This window comes from Corvus brachyrhynchos, unplaced genomic scaffold (genome assembly GCF_000691975.1).
Source record: "Corvus brachyrhynchos isolate BGI_N302 unplaced genomic scaffold, ASM69197v1 scaffold18, whole genome shotgun sequence".
NCBI classification, from domain to species: domain Eukaryota; kingdom Metazoa; phylum Chordata; class Aves; order Passeriformes; family Corvidae; genus Corvus; species Corvus brachyrhynchos.
In genome coordinates this window covers 5,227,291-5,243,817 of record NW_008246064.1, presented here as the reverse complement: position 1 = coordinate 5,243,817, position 16,527 = coordinate 5,227,291, and the positions used below count along the sequence as shown (strand labels likewise).

At 43.1% G+C, this 16,527-nt stretch overlaps 1 protein-coding gene across 1 annotated transcript in view; it reads left to right on the top strand.

Annotated features, from left to right (window-relative positions):
- The window catches only part of PRKAG2 (protein kinase AMP-activated non-catalytic subunit gamma 2), a 216,921-nt gene that overhangs the window by 68,889 nt on the left and 131,505 nt on the right, over window positions 1-16,527 (top strand). The window contains exon 3 of the mRNA XM_017746720.1: window positions 9,318-9,597. Coding sequence (XP_017602209.1) covers window positions 9,318-9,597 — 280 coding nt within the window. The remainder of the gene's footprint in view (window positions 1-9,317; window positions 9,598-16,527) is intronic.

Below are 16,527 nucleotides of genomic sequence, written 5' to 3'. Positions count from 1 at the left end.
CGTTTCAGTAGTTGCTTCTTTTTTCGTAGCACTGGTAAATTCTGGGGCAAGTTCCACTTATGGAAGTGCAACTGACTTTGGAATAACCATGGAACTGGGGCTTAATATCTGCATTTTTAACTGACCTTCTTGACTGTGTAAGAGCCTGAGGTTTTTTCTACCATTATCCTTGGAGCTCTGTTCAACACATGCAACAAAATAGTAAGAAGGGAGCTGGCAGTGCCCCACTTCTGATAAAAAACCAGATCATCTTCTAAAACTCATTGCCACACATACCATCCTATATATTGTTTTCCTCAGTGTGAAGTATGGGATTTTTGCTGGTAGTGAATGATGAGTAGTAGCAGACTGCAGCAATTATTTAATTCTCACTAAAAGTTTGCCAGTCCCCACTGCTGATACATAAAAAAGTCCCCAAGCTACCCTTCCTTTTCAAGGAGGAGGGCTTTTCTTAGTTCCAGTTTGAAATCACCATATGATGTGTAAATTTTGTCTATTAAAAGTCAGTATTTCTCAGTAGTTTGGCTTTTTCCATTCACTTGTCATGTTGGAGACAGGCAATTCATCAGGGATGTCTCTCTTCCTGCACTTAACTCTTCTGTCGCCTGGGCTATAGATCAAGAGTAGTTCACAACCCATCTTTCCGATCTGCCTTTAATTTAATTCTCCTGTTCTTTTTGAAAGGCTTTTAGAAACTGTATTAACATTTTTCACAGAAACTCTCAGCAGTTTACCATGCAAGTGTCTCTCAATCATTATCCTGTGACAACAATCCTCATTACAGAGCTAGGAAATTCAAGTCTCGAATTATTTGTTCAGGTTCACGTAGGAATTTTTTGGCAGCGGTGGTAAAGTGACACACATTTCCTGAATTTCAACCTTAATCACTTCTCATTAATATGTCTACTATTATAAATGATGTATTCTTCTCTCCTTAATGACTCATGGCAGGAAGAGGATAGGGATAGTTTTCACCCTCCTCCTTTGAAGATAGAGAATATAATACTGTGAAGGGTCTTGTGTAGAAGTGTTTGGCATGGTGTGATGGAGAAAGGTGCCTGTGACAGATATTTTTGCCCTTCTTACTGCCAGACAAATTGTCTTAACACTCACATGGGCGGCTTTGTCTAAAGCAACTGATATTGCTGACTGCCCCATGCTCAAAGGTGGAACTCTCCAGAAATGGCTTAAATTCTTCCTGCAGAGAGAACTTACAGGGTCATTAAAGAGAGAAATAAAAACAAGGACAACTGGGAGCTGAAAAGCAATCAGATTTACTGCATTTCCTCAGCCTGGGAAAAGACAGTGGAAGAGGGGCAGTTTGGAGACCTGGAAAATCACAAGTGATTTGGAGCATCATTCAGAAAATAATTCTGGTACAACAGGGCAGCAGTCAGGGATGAGTGGCCCTCTGCACCCAAATGCCTCTATCAATTTTAGAGGTCTTGACACCTTGAATGTTTATAGATCTTTCATCTAAAATGTAGGTTAAAGGATAAGGTGCGGAAATTACAGGAAACAGATAGCCATTGGTTTCAAATGAAAGCCCAGGGTTGTGAATGATCAAAAAGAAAAAAAAAAATGACACAGGAAACTTGTCCATGGGGAACCAGCTAGCAAATTATAGATGGAGGAGGGAGGAGGTGGGAGAAAAGACCTTTGAAGAATAATATTGATTAATTTATTTATGGAAATAACGGAATTGTCATAAAAATGTAGACAAAAGCTTGAAAAAGAAGTATGCATTAAAAATTCTTTTCTCTCTGTGGGAAAAAGCTGGTGAGATGTTTATATTAGATGACAAAGGTGGATCTGTCCTATTAATAGCCTAAGTGTCTTTAAAGCACAAGCTGTTAAAGTAAAATATTTTAAAATTAAATCCAAACAACTCTGATAAAACACTCTTGAATGAAGTGGCAGAGCTTTCTCTGCCAAGTGTTGATTGGGAATAAATCATGGAGCAGAGATGAAGATTCACAAGACTGCTAAAAAGGCAATTACTGTGTTAATACATGATGTTTGCAATTAGGATAATGTACAGGTTTGTCAAACATTAGTCCTGCGCAAAACAATGAAATAGCTGATGTTGGCTAGTTAATGATGCTGTTACAATAGACTCATTTGGATTGAAATTAATTGTAAATGGTCCTTTTTGAATAAATGTGGGGGTTTAAATGAGTTATAAATTTGGTTGAGAAATGTCATAGTGTGGGTGTCATATATATAGAGAAGTAGCACAAGTCATTTTGATTTAAGAAATTGGAATGAGACTGAACAAACATGGAGCCTAGTAAATGAATAAAAACCTGGCTGCTAAAATAAATGGAGACTACCAGTGGAAAACTTTGTTTATAGGCAGACAAAACATTCTGTTGCTATACTATATCATACCTTATCAGTGGCTTGAAAGATAGACAGACTCATTACTGGTACAATTTTTGGTTCATACAAAAATGAGAGGGGAGAGAGTGGTAAATTCTGAGCAAGAGACTCTGATGAAGAATGACATGACTCACTTAAAACACATTTTGCAAACAAACAGCCCATCTCAATTTTGCCAACTGGTGATCAGTTACCCCTAGGACCATCTAATGCAGACTTCTTGGGAAGTTTTTCACGAAGCCTGGGTTAGATTTTGAGAATAGCTATAGGTAATCAGCTGTTTGTGGATTCTGGATGTGACTCAGGTGAAAGGATTAGTTTGGGTTCTGGAGGTATAAATGAAGGAATAGAGTGAAAGTAGAGGTTTTGTTATGACTGCATTTGGCACTAACTCACTGTTCTGCTATCAGCAATGCAGGGAACTGTTGGTAAACTAGAATCAGACTATTGGAGAAGTAACTTCAATGTTGAAGGATTCTAAGGAGTGCTTTGTCCTGCTTCTGGTCCCAAAATAGTTTTCGTTTTGTCCAGTGACTCATGGGAATGGCACGAGCAACCCCAGAACAGGGAGGAGAAGAAAAAAAACCACCACATTTTCAGCCCCTCCTTCACTGGAAAATAAATCTCCTTTGGATTTATTTTTTTCAGAGTCTTTTAATTGTCCATTTTTTATGAGCAGTGAAGATGGGGAGCAAGTCCTGGGTAGTGCCACATAGGGCACATACTGGCATAGGGCACCTGCAGTGGATGCAGGGAGCCTCAGGGCAAGGGCGTGTCGGACAACCACTGCACTGTGATGTGCACGGCTTCTCCTCGTCCACTGCTTAAAAACAGATGTAGTTAGGGATTAGGAATTGGACAGGGAGCCAGCCCTGCTCTCCCCTTTCCTAATGCCTGCTTCTGTCGTTGAGCAGCCCTGCTCACTGCTGGAAACCTTCCCCTGACCACGTGTGCAGCAGTGCCGAATTCTCAGAGCCTGCCAGAGCAGCCAGCATCATCCTGTTGTATTTTAATCTGGGAAAGTGTCATTGTACTTTAGTTTTGGGAAGTGACATCTCTGACCCTGTAAAATACGATGTCATCTCAATTGGTACAGCTCATGCAGAACAAAAGGGACCTGTGGTTGTGAATGTGAACACTGGAAGAGCAAGTCCTTCATTACCTTTCAGTCTAATGAAGTCAGCTCTTGTGTCTCTGTGAGCTCTTTTATTCCAGCAGAATGAGAGAATCATCCAATTAACTTTATCAAAGGACTTTTTTGTTGGGATTCAGTGGAAGGGCAGGAAACAAGTGCAGACATCTATCTGATGTATTGTCTCTAATTGTGTTTACTGTCCCTGTCGAGGATGGTGGGAGGTAATTCCTTTTCTGTTACTTGCCTTTCAAAAAATTTTTAAGTGAAGAGGCAAAATAAAGGTCAAATAACTCACTGTTGTTAAAGCAAACAGAACTCCATAGTGCTCCATAAATGTTCTCACTATTCAGAGTTGGAGAAAAAGGGAACAGAGCTCAGGAGCATTTTATAACTTTCACTTAAATTCAGAAGTATTTTGAAAGGCTATTTAGATTCAGCCCATTTGTATTTGACAGATTATTTTTTCAGCCTGTTCTGAGAAATGAAACTGAATTTACCAGAAACTGAACCTAAGCCAGAGATTTTTCAGAGAGAGCATCCTCTGGGGAAGGCTGTGTGCTCAATCAAGGATCTGTTGCTGGAGCACCCTTGGCAGGAGAGTAGAGGGGATGGCTGTGAAGAGGTGCTGCAGCAGGGGCACAGGCAGTTCCTGGATTTCCAAAACAGTCTCTGCCTGTCCGTGGTCAGGGTCTTCTCAGCAGAGCTTGTTCATTTTTCTGGGCATGTAGCTTTGGCAGGACACTTCTCTTCCCTGCAGTTCAGTGCTCCTTAAGTTCTAGGTTGAGACCAGAAATTTCTTCTTAGAGAGGACTTTATCTGGCAAAAAAAGAGGGATCAGATTTCCAGTATAAAACAAAGGAACAAAAATAACAATGTTGGGAAAATTTCTGCCTGTGGCAGGGCTGAGATGGTGGTGTGAGGATGATGAGAGACCAGTTTGTGGGGAAATATGAATAGTTTGGTATCTTAGCCCATTGCACTGGGGATTATCATATGGTAGTGATTAAGTGTTGTGCACTTCAATATTTCTTGTGAAATAATGAAGAATTGCAAGCCAGGTAAGAAAACAGATGAAGGAAAAGATTGGTATTGAAAGGATGAGTGCTGGATGGAGGGACAGAACTGGTGGGGTTTCCCCAACAGTCCTGGGTCTTTGCCAGTAAAGCTGAGACAAAAAATAGAAGCACAGTAACCAAAGTTGTTGAAGGTGCAAAGAAAGGTGTTTTTTTAATCATAGGGAAGGATCTTATACAGGAAGACCCGGATGACCTTCAGGATGGATAATTCTTACCAGCACAAGATAAAAGGTTGTTCACTTGATGCATGTTAACCAGAGCAACAAATAAAAGAGGTCAGGGAGTGTTCTCTTCACCTGAAGATGAAGAGTTTGGCCACAATCCTGTTGAAGAGCCAAACTCTAGGCTAGGAGAAAGGAAGAAGAGATTAGGAAGAGAGAAAGATTCCATCATCCAGGTGAAATGACAGGGGCAGCTTTCATAATCTTATTCCTTTTAGTAAAATCTTCCAGAGCTGCTTGACTTGGGGCAAGTGCCCCACTATCACTTTATATTTCACTCAAAAAATTGAATGCTAAGTTTGCTAAATGCCAAGCACTGTGAGACGTGTCTCATTCTGTTGCTTTGTTTTCAGCAGTGGATCGTTCTGGATGTATTTTAGAAACGTGCCTATGATTACTTAGTGTGTACAACAGGGCAAAGTCTCTCCATGGTCCCCAGCCAGGGATCCTTTTTGTGCTCCGAAGCAAGAAAGCTGATAGCAACTTAGAGCATTTTAGGAGATACTTACTCAGTGCTGTGCAAGGTGGCCAGTTCAGCCTTGAACAAGTGCAGTCAGTCACTACAACCAGTGCATCTGATGTAGCACAGGCTCTGCTCTGTTGCTTCACCTCCCTGGGGAGCAGATTGCTCTAGGCTGAGAGTAGGGTCACCAAGCTGCTAATTTAGACCAAAGCCAGCTCCACTGTTCGCTGCAGGCATAAGGTCAGGGGCTGACATTTCTCTCCAACATAAGCAGTTTTGAGGTCTAAGGAGTCCAGGGTTGGGCAGAAAGCTCAAAGATCCCATATATGCTCTGCACAAGGCCAACACAGGAAGTGTTTTGTTGTTGGTTGGTTGGATTTTTTTAATTAGGTGAACAATCCTAGAGGAAGTTTTCAATTTGCTTGATTAGATTTTATTTGTGCATTTATTAGTATTGTACTTGTATTGTGAGTTTGGATTCCTTATCTCCAAGAGGCCAATTATCTGTTTGGGATAAAATGAGCCATATCACTGTGAGCGTTTTTGGTTTTTTTAGGTGTGTTTTATATTTCTGCCCGTTCTCACTTTACAGCTTCTCCTGGACCAAAACAAAGTGATTAACAGTGGTTACTAATGTGAGAAACCAGGGTGTAATACTTTTATTTTGCTACTACAGCTCAGCTGGGGGAATAGTTATTTTTCCAAGGCACATGTGGGAGTTTTCAGCCCACCTGCCTATCATAGCTTCAGGAAATGAGTCCAAAAAGCATGAAGAACAAGCTGATGAATGATCTAGCTGTGTAACCTGCCTCTAGCATCACTGCCAGAGTTGTCACACCGAGTCTGCATGGGATGATGGGGTTTATTCCACAGCAAAGATTCTTCTTCATTCCCAGCTGAAGCATGAAAATGAACATTGTCTTACGACTTTTGGATATGCTGTGATAACTTGCTGTTGATTTTACTTGCAGAAGCACCTAATAGTCTCTTTAAACTTGCAATACATTAGCCACAAATGATATTCTAAGCAAGCAATGCTGTTGTAATTCCCCAAGCAAAATCCAAGTGTTTACCCACCGTGATGGTGGGTGTAACCTGTGTGTAATTAACAGGCTGAGGAAGAATTCAATGTAGTAATTTCCTTTAATTTGGTAGTGTGCACATGTGTATTTAGCAGTGTGCCCCTGGTGCTCTGACAATTAATTAATTCATCTGCCTGGCACAATGGAGTGAAGGCAACTGGTTGTGATTGCAATAAATAAAAACACCCCACTGCTTCTGCTCAGAATTTGAGAACGATTTGCTTTTGTGCCTGACTTGCATGTACAAGGGAATGCTGACCTTTTTGACAAATTGTTGTTTGACACTTCACATCTCTAAAATTGCTTTAGTGTGTAAGGACACCATAGTCCTTTTGAAGTTACTCCTATAAGTGTGTCATTTTAACCAAACAAGCATGCAAAAAAGATAACGTGAAGCATTAAGGACAGTGCCAGAATGAGCTCCTTGGCTTTACAAATGTCATGGCTTGTCATTTTAGGAAAAATTATAATGAACTTATCATCCTGGAAACACACCTAAACTACAGTAGCAGCGGCAGATTTGTATTATTATTAAAATAAGCTAGAAAATGTTCTTACTCCTCACTTTCAGGCAGTAGATTTGGCAGCAGACCTGTTAAAATTGCAATGCAGAAGGAGGTGCCGTTGTGCTACTTGGTTGTTTCTTAAACTGTGTAATTGTGAAGAGAACAAGGCATAAATAGTCTCAGGTGATTTACAGATGATATTTTAGTAAAGTTAATGAGCTTTTATGAGAAAGCTATCACATTGGAACTGTTTTACCCATGACAAAAGTGCCATTTGTTTATTAGTTTCCTGTAGTGTAGTTATTATTCCAGCTCTCCGTTGAGGCACTGTGCCCTATTATTCTTGATAAATACTCACTGGGAGACAGTCTGAGTACTGGAGGACTTAGAGTGGGAATAAAGGAGGTACAGTCCTCATGGCAGAATAGATGTGTAATTCGGATTTTCAAGACTGCACACAGCATCCATGACAGAGCTGGGAGGCAAACCTGAGCCTCAGGCAACTGCATTAAGCATGAAACACTGCTTTTTTCTCCTCTTGTGGAGACTGTCCAGAGTCTGTTGTTGCTTCTGGTAGTTGCTATTGCTTCAGTTAGAATTGACTTATCTTTTTCAAAAACTTCCCCTTGAGGGCAACTGCTCCCCTAACTTATCTGTAAAAGGACACGTGTATGTTTGAGACATTTTTGCCCACACTGTCAAAAACAGGAATTCAGGTATAAAAAGTTGTTCTGTCTCTTGTCAGACATCTCTGTGCTGTGCAGAGGAACACAGAGCAGAATTCATCATCTATCTAACCAGGGCTGTGCTGGCACAGGTCTGTGCCCCTCCTAGTGACCCACGCTATTTGTGTCCATCTCCCAGACCAGGTGCCACTTGCCCTTTAGGTTAGAAACCTTCCCAAAAGGGAGACTGTAATCTCTGCAGGCCTTTCTGCAATTCCACACATCAGGACATGCTCCAGGTCTGTCCCACCCCAAGTGGAAAGAGGAGCTGGTCCAAAGTGCATTGCAGAAGACAGAAAGAACTACAAGAAGTGGGACCCTGGGTTATGGAGGGAGCAGCTGTTTGGCCATTATGCTGCTTGTACATATTTCTACAAGTGTTTTGGAGCTGTGAATAAACATTATTTTGAAAAGAGAGTTATTTGCATGGATTTTAAACTCAGCTGACCATTTTTAGCTGGGTTCATACACACAAGCCCTTCACCAACCCAAAGGAGAGCATGTGTGCCCATGAGGTTTCCTTTCATCTAAATAATCCTAATGCAAGATGCTGTTTCTCCCTAAAATGACTCCCATGGCAGCAATGCCCTTACCTAACTGGACTGACACACATCAGGAGGCATCTTCACAGGCAAGAGCTGCTGCCTGCTCTATCCCTCCTGGTTTGTGTTGAGTAATTGGGCAGAGAGGAGCAGGCATGCAGAGGGCTGTGGGCACATCCACCTTGGCCTTGGCTCAAGCATTCCCCAGTGACCTGAACCCCACTGCTGCCTTCTGCCAGGAACAGAGCCCTTCATTCATGAGAAATGCCCCCAGCTAAAACAGCAGCCTTATACCCACAGAAGTACTTTGTGCATCCAGAAGGAAATAAACTTAATGTATAGCCCAGGCACGTGCAAATCCCACAGACATTTTGGGTCAGCTTCTGTTAATTGTATGGGGGAAGAATTTGATCTCTGCTCCTTTTATTTGTTTGTTTTTCTGTGTTCTTTTCTCCCCCTCACTGGGTGAGCCCGCACAGTGCAGAGCTGTGCTGTGCTGTGCACAGATATTTACACTGCTGGAAAGCCAGCAGAGGTCCCAAAAGGGATACAACTGTTAGAAAGGTCATATCCCAGCTCAGGTAATTAGCAGGAGCGTCACCACGCTAAAATGGTTCCTCTATTTTTGGGATAGGAGGTGCAATCCCACAGTTGTGGCTGTGGCTGGCATCATGGAGACCTGTCAGGCACCTGGGGACTTGTGTGCTGTGCTGAGTCACATCATGGGATGGAGGTTTAAGTACTGTGGGTGGGTGCTTAAATTCGTGAGGAAGACTTTGGGGCACCGTGTTTCCTTAACCACGCCCATTCATCGCCTTAAATAAATTCATTGCCAGTCATCTTTCATTTGTCCAAGGAAGGAAGAGGTATGTGTAACAAATAAGAGCAGTAGAAAAATTCCTGCATTATATGTGTGATAATAAAATGTGTGCACACATGGAAATGGTTTTGTGCAATTCAGGGTGTCTTTAAGAGCAAGGGGGAGCACGAGGCCAGAGAGGTGACACACACACACACCTGCATGTCAGTGGAGGCAGGTGCTGGGGAAGGTGAGCTCTGGCTAATCCACCAACCCAACAAACAGGAGTTGCCTCTGTTGGGACAAGTTCAGAGATCCTGAGAGGCCTGAATTGAACTGAATTAATGGTGATTTTTCTTTTTTCTTCCTTCTTCTCTCCTCCTCAGGTGGATGAAAGCTACTCAGCTGGCAGTCCTTCAAAAGGCATTTTCTCAAAAGGTCTCCAGAACCGACCTTCCAGCCCCGTTTCTGCCCCTGTGAGATCCAAACACAGTCCTGGCTCACCCAAAACAGTGTTCCCCTTCCCCTACCAGGAGTCTCCCCCACGCTCCCCACGCCGAATGAGCTTCAGTGGGATCTTCAGGTCCTCCTCCAAAGAGTCTTCCCCCAATTCTAACCCGTCTACCTCTCCTGGGGGCATCAAGTTTTTCTCCAGATCAAGAAAAAGTAAGAAATTGCTCATGTTATTTCAGGAAGATACACGGTACCCCTGGGCTTGGCCCATTCTTTACCTGCGGTAGTGAAGTAAGTGCAGATGAGGCATGTGCTAACTGTTCGTTATCTCTTTCACTGACCATGTGTTGTGGGTTTCTGACTTGCTGGCTATTAGGTGTGACTTCTGCAGGGCTATGGACACCTCAGGGGCACCTACCAGGGCTGAGGATGGAAATCACACTCCTAAGCTTTGCTTAGAAATCCTTTGTCCATGTTAGTGGGAGTTTTCTGGGTGGTTTCTCCAAGGTTGGTTGGACATCAGTGCCAGGACATGAGAACAGCTGGAGACATTCTCGGGATGTGTGGTGGAGGTGGGCACTGACATGAGGTCACTCAGGAGTTACAGGTTCTGTAGACCCCAAAGGGAATTTCAGCTGTGTTTTTAAATTGGTATTTCTTTGTCCTGTTGTAGGAAGGGAAAGCATCCTTTACTGGACAGAAGTAAATTATATATGTTTCCAGTCAAATGAGCATTAAGGGGATATTTGAGCTCCTCTGCAAGAATATGAAAGGCATAGCAAACCTTCATGTTTCAGAGCAGTTACTTTGTACAGCTTTATACTGGGCACAGATTTTAGCTTTTCAGCAGCCTGTGTGCTATTAACCACTGCTAGAACTCAGAAATGATCAGGATTGAGAACGTGCTTCAATTTTAAAGCTTTCTTACTGAACAGAGGTTCCCAGTGCTGGTCAACAAACCAAACCTGCTCTTCACAAGGGGTTAGTGACTGTGGGAAGGAAGCAGAGTTACAGGGGAAAGAAAGGAATAATATCTTACCACAGAGGGTGCTGGATTGTCAGACCAGAGTGAGTTTTCAGTCTGTGAACAGAAGAGATAATGTTAAATTGTTGGCAAATCTTCTGTGACGATGTAGGTACAGAATTGGTCATGCATATACTTGTGTTGGGCTGTGTGTTTCCTGCAAGGTATTGATAGTTTTCAGTGATTTTAAATAGTAGAGAGGGACCTTCTTATTTTTCTTCATGAGAATTTCTCTTAAAAACCTTGGCTTTGATCAGAACAAGTCATTTCATAGTGACTTGTGCACAAGAACACACCAATACAAACCAATATAGGATTTTTCTTTACCAGAAGTGCTGCTGAAGGTTAATTGAAATGGTATCTTTCCACTCCTTGCTTCTCTCTAAAGCACCATCAGGAGATTGAAAGTAGGAGTCTGTGCTTCTGAAGGACTTAGAGAAGGCTCTAAACATCTGTTCAAGGACATTTGTTCATCCCTGCTTGAAGTTCAAGTGTGCTTTTTACGCTCCCCTCTTGTTCAAACTTGACAATAATTAAAATCCATTTAAGCTCTTCTTGCTAGTCCACATAGGTTTAAATATTGCCCCTAAATATTGGCAGTATTCTGCTGATGGAGTACACAGAGAGGGGCTCTCTGCTGCATGAATAGCAGCAATTTAGACTGCAGAGCAAAGCCATCCTGGGACTTTGTAATCAACTTATCTAACCAGCCAGCACTATTTAAGTCCTAGCTAGGTACAACAGAATATTAAATAAAGGAATCTTCCAGGAGTCAGCAAAATCCTTTTGATAAGGTCACATCACTGCCTCAGGACCAGGCTTGGAATGGAGCCATGCTATATTTGAGCTAACAGAAAATACCCATGACCCTGCTGCTCCGAGAGCCTTGCAGGAATTGCCCTGGGCTTGGGTGCTTGTGGTCTTTTGTTCCTAAGGCAGGCAAGACAGCCTCTTGGAAAGAATGTGCTGATTTTAATTGGTGTTTAAATTGATAACTCTTCTCTTTCCACAGCTTTTGGCAAAATAGAACATTTCTTACCATGCTTTCACAGCATTTAGCTCTCTTACAGAGGGTCTAATCTGTAAGGTATCCTAATCTGAAGGTATCCTTCACTACCATGTTAAAGTAGGTTTTATTCAGAACATGCTAAACGGGGCAGTAATGAACTGCACTCTTAGAGTCTACTATATTTTATTAACTTTTACAGGATTTTATTTAGCAAAATGCTTTCAAGACTTCTGGAAAAGTATGGGTTAGCATTTCTGCTGTATTGTTATTTTTTTACAAGCAATACTTCTGCATTCTGCTACTTTGCAAATAGAGTAACCCTATGTACTACAGAACAGTAAGTTAATTGGTTGTGTGCCACTGAAAGCAAAGTCTCTGTGGCTTGAACAGCATTTCCTGAGAGACAAGACTTCTTAGATGCTCCTTAGACCAGATACCTCAGACTTTTGCAGAGATGCTGTGCTGAAGAGCTCTGAGAAGAGCTAAGCCAGCACGTGGCTCCACATTTCTAAAGGTGCTTAAATGCTTCACTGCTCAAAATTGTCACAATTTATGTGATTAAAATTCCATTTTCTCAAACAGCTTGGGATACCTGTGTAAAAGTGAATGGAACTCAGGTTGCTTTACCAGTTCTGAAACTGTGAGTGCATTGAGATCAGCTGGACTTGCTGCGTTTGCCTGCCTTTACATCCCTGCTGGTGCTGGGTTAATTGCATTAAAATGAAAATTAACTCTGTGCTGGACTGCACTAGGAGGATCACCAGCAGGTCAAGGGAAGTCATCCTCCCCCTCTGCTTGGTACCAATGACACACATCAGCAGTGCTGGGTCCAGTTGTGGGCTCCCCAGTACGAGAGAGGTGGGGACATACTGGTCCAGCAAAGGGCCATTGCACTGCGGTTGCTGCACGTGGTGTAGGGGGAGGAAGAAAAAGGAAGAGAAGCCTTTGTGGTGTCTTCCTAATGGGGTTATGACAAGACAGTGCCAGGCCCTTCAGGGATGGCCAGGGAAAGTGCAAGGGTCAGTGAGGGAAACGCCAGGAATGTGTAGGAAAAATGTCCTTGGAGGGGCTGGTATGGCAGCAGGGGTCCAGAGGGGCTGTGAAATTGCTGCCCTTGCAGATTTTAATAAATTGACTGGACTAGGCTCTGAGCACCACAGTTTAAAGTTGCTCTGAGCAGGGATCAGACCAGAGATCTGCAGATGTCCCTCCCAGCTGTGGCTCTTCTGGGAAACTCTGCACTTGAGTCTTCCCTTTGGCTTTATAACAAATCTGTATTTTATCCAGGCAATCAGCAATTTAAAAAAAAAAAGCATCAAATAAAAGTTCACAGGGACCTGGAGTTTGTTTTTGTCCCCACTTTATCTGAAAGGAGTCTGTGCTGCACTCCTTTCCTGTCATCATGAGCAGTATGTGGGGGAAAGTAGATGCAGTCTTTGTTTTAAATAACATACCCCGTCTTCCCTCCACTTCCTACTCCCACACATTGTTCAAAACATAGACTAACCTGTTACTCTGCATATTCCCTGTTTTTCTTGGAAGCAACTTCTTCCTTGCTTGTTTTCATTTTAAAGACTATGTGTGGTATTCGCAGCTCTTGCTTTCCCATGTAGTTGCTCTTTTCCCAGCTATGTTATTTTGCCTTTTGAATATACACAGTTTAGGAAGGGCTGGGGTAGGACAGTGTTAAACCAGAAAGTGATTTGCAGATGTGAAACTTAAAATATTTTCCACTGCAGGCTGGGAGTTTAAAGGTTTTGCTCATCTTCAGTATTTTATCACTGGTTTCGACAATATCCAAGAGCTCGTCTTTGTACCTTTTCTCTTTGGTTATCCCAGTTCAGTATCTGGTCATAACCCCACAGGTGTGATCTGACAAAAGATTTGCCTTGGAAGGCAAAAATACCTTCCCACAATATGTACTTGGCTGCCAGCCACTTCAGGTAGTTCTTAAGTACAGCTTTGAAGCAGTAAATGGCTGGTTGGGGCTTCACATTCAGCATCCCACCTTTGTAGCAAATCCACCTCAGCCCCCTCTGGAAGAGGCTCTGGAGTGACCTTTTTGGGCGAGGTGTGTGCTTGGCCACTGGTGCAGCCCCTTCAGTCTGAGAAGTTCCCTGCGGAAAAATCCAAGACAGCTCTTTGCATGCTGGGTTTCTGCACAAATGCTCTGAAATTTAATTATCAGATTTATTTAATTTTTCATTTATTTTTTGTCTGAGAATTTCTTTGCAACAGCACTGTTAGACTGACAGCTGAAAACTGAATATGGGTTGAGGGTGAATTAAGCCTGGCTTTGAGGTAGTGCAGAGGGCTTCTTAGTGCTGTTCCCCTGCACTGTGATGCTTGGTAGATGCATCCCCCCAGTGCTGCCCACCTTCAACCTCCCAGAGCCAGGTGCCTTCTGCAGGTGGAGATTGGCTCCAGCACCTGGAACCAGAGCTGGCTTCAGCCTGCAACAGTCCAACACTGTGTGTGTATATCAAAGGACAGGAAAGGTGATTGTGATTAATTGGGATGAACTGGAAAATATTGGACCTGAGCATGACATCACAGCATAGAATAAGAGATGGATACTGTCCTGGTTTTGGCTGGGATAGAGTTAATTTTCCTCTAGTGGCTGCTACAGTGCTGTGTTTTGGATTCAGTATGAGAATAACGTTGGTAACTGCACTGGATTTGTGTGGCCAGGTTTTGGTGGGGGGGGGGACTACAGGAGTGGCTTCTGGGAGAAGCTGCTGGAAGCTTCCCCCATGTCCAACAGAGCCAAAGCCAGATGGCTCCGAGAAGGACCCACTGCTGGGCAAAGCTGAGCCCATCAGCAACAGTGGTAGCACCTCTGGAATAACATCTTTAAGAAGGGGAAAGAAATCCTGCACAATTGAGGATGTACAGTTCAGTGCCACCACCAGCAGCATGGGCATGTGAGCAGCCATGGAACATTAAAATAATTACATTTTAATTGGATATGAAAAAATAAGTGAATTAATGACCTGTAGCTTGCAGTAGGCTTCCACAAAGCTGACACTGATTCCACAGGTTTTCTTCAGGGACAACAGGAGGAAAGGGTGAGTGAAGAGGTGCAAGTTGAAGTTTGAGGTGCTGTGAAAAGTGATTTCAAAATTGGCATTGTGGAACTGCTTCCCAGTTTGCTTTAGGTTGGCTCAAAACTGCATGAGCTGCTCTCATGAGGCACAACTTGGGACCTGCTGCTCCAAGACACTGTTGAGTCCTGGCTGCAGTGGGAGGGCATTTCCCATGTGTATCACTTTTGTGAGAGGTGTAATGCTGGGAGAAAGCAGTGACACATCTCAGTAAAGCAAATGGAGGTGATCCAAAGTAAACACTGGAGGATGACCTGCACTGGGAAGAAACACAATGCAGATGACACTTTTCTTGTGTGAGCTCTCCCTTCACAGCCAATACAGGTACTAATAAATGAGAACAGCTTTATTTCACCAAGTGGAAATTAGGGAGCTACCCCTGCAGATAGGCTAAAACCAAGTACCCTGAACACTTTATTAAAAATAGATGGTAGTATGAAATTTCAGTCATTAAAATGTAGCTTTTCTGATGGGTCTGGGTGACCCATTTGAAGGACATCAGTGCTGCCTCCCCTTCTGAAACAATCAGTTCAAGTAACAGCAGTACTCATGACACATTAATGATGCTGTCAGTTTTACCAGCAACAGGAAATCAGTTAAAAGGTTTCCATTGACCTGAAGCCTTGGGTTGTGGTGCTTGGGAGCAAAAGATAAATTTAGCTCAGAATTAAAGGTTGCTTATGGAACTTTGAATTGAAGATTACACAGCTTTCGAACACCTTGATGCTGGTGGTCAGATTTGAATCATGGTGAATTTGCACTGTACTTGAGGAAGGAAATGTTTTTCAATATAAGGTTTTAATGTTCTGCTTCCTCTTAATAATTTTTCTCCTCCTGAAATTCAACCCTATTAACTGTGGTGCCTAAAGTAATCAATAAGGAAGACTCCTGGTGCCCCCATAAAAAGGTCCAGATGGTATTTTTTTCCAAAAGACTGTGAGAAGAAAGGCAGAATGGTTGTCATATACCTTATTCATTCGAATAATTTATTTTCTTGGAGAACATCTTGTGGTTAGACAATGCCCTCTGAGAAAAGCCTGTGACTACTAATTTTTACCCATAGATGGAGCAAGTAGCTCTCATTTGCAGTAACCCAGGAAAGAAATTGGGAAAACCCTGCCACACTGTTGCCAGTTTGTGCTATGATGCCTTGAAGACCTTTGGATTGTGGCTGATCTCTGCTAAAATTTTTCTTCAAGCATTAGACTGAAGTTCATCCTTTCCCAAGATTTTACTCCATATTTGTGGTATTTAGGTAACATCTTGGAGTGAAGTGACTTTAGTCCGGGACAGGCTGCTGTGGAGGGTTGGCTGCTGGGCACAGACATTTCATGTTCCCTTTGGTCGAGCTATTTCCCACCATCACTCTTCAGGAATGCTTCCCTGCAGAATGGCACCATGCAATGGGGTGTCCTTCCTCGTGCCGGCTGCTGCAATCTACATTTGGATTTTTCTTTGCTAAACCAACACATTCCTCCCATAGTCTGGGAGCCGCCCAGCCTTCGGAGCACAGCTGCAGAGACCCATCAATTCCAGCCTGCACCAGGACTCTGAACAGCTGAGGCCACTCCATTTCCAGTTCTTTTCCCTTGTTCACAGTCTCCCGGCTTTCTGAATGGGCAGGCGGGGGGGATGCCAGGGGGAAAGGGCAGCTGTGATTTCTGGCTGTGACTACTATGCAGGACAAGGGTACCAAGCTGGGGAAGGACAGGTCCACCTTGGGAGGGGGATGTAGACTCTTCCACAGTCATCCCATAAAACCTGGGAAAGGAGAAAAGCTGTTTGTCTTGCTTTATTTTTCAGTACTGGTATGCAAGGACATCTAATCATCCTTTCTGAAGCTTGCTTTGCCCTCAGAGGCAGACAAGAGGACCAACACTGTTCATTTTGGTCTCATCTACACTAGAAAAATGACTTTTTGTGGACAAAATGTGTCAGCACTGCTGCAGCTGAGCTGGTGCTGCACACATGGCCAAAGACCAGCCACGTTCAGCACCATTCCTCCT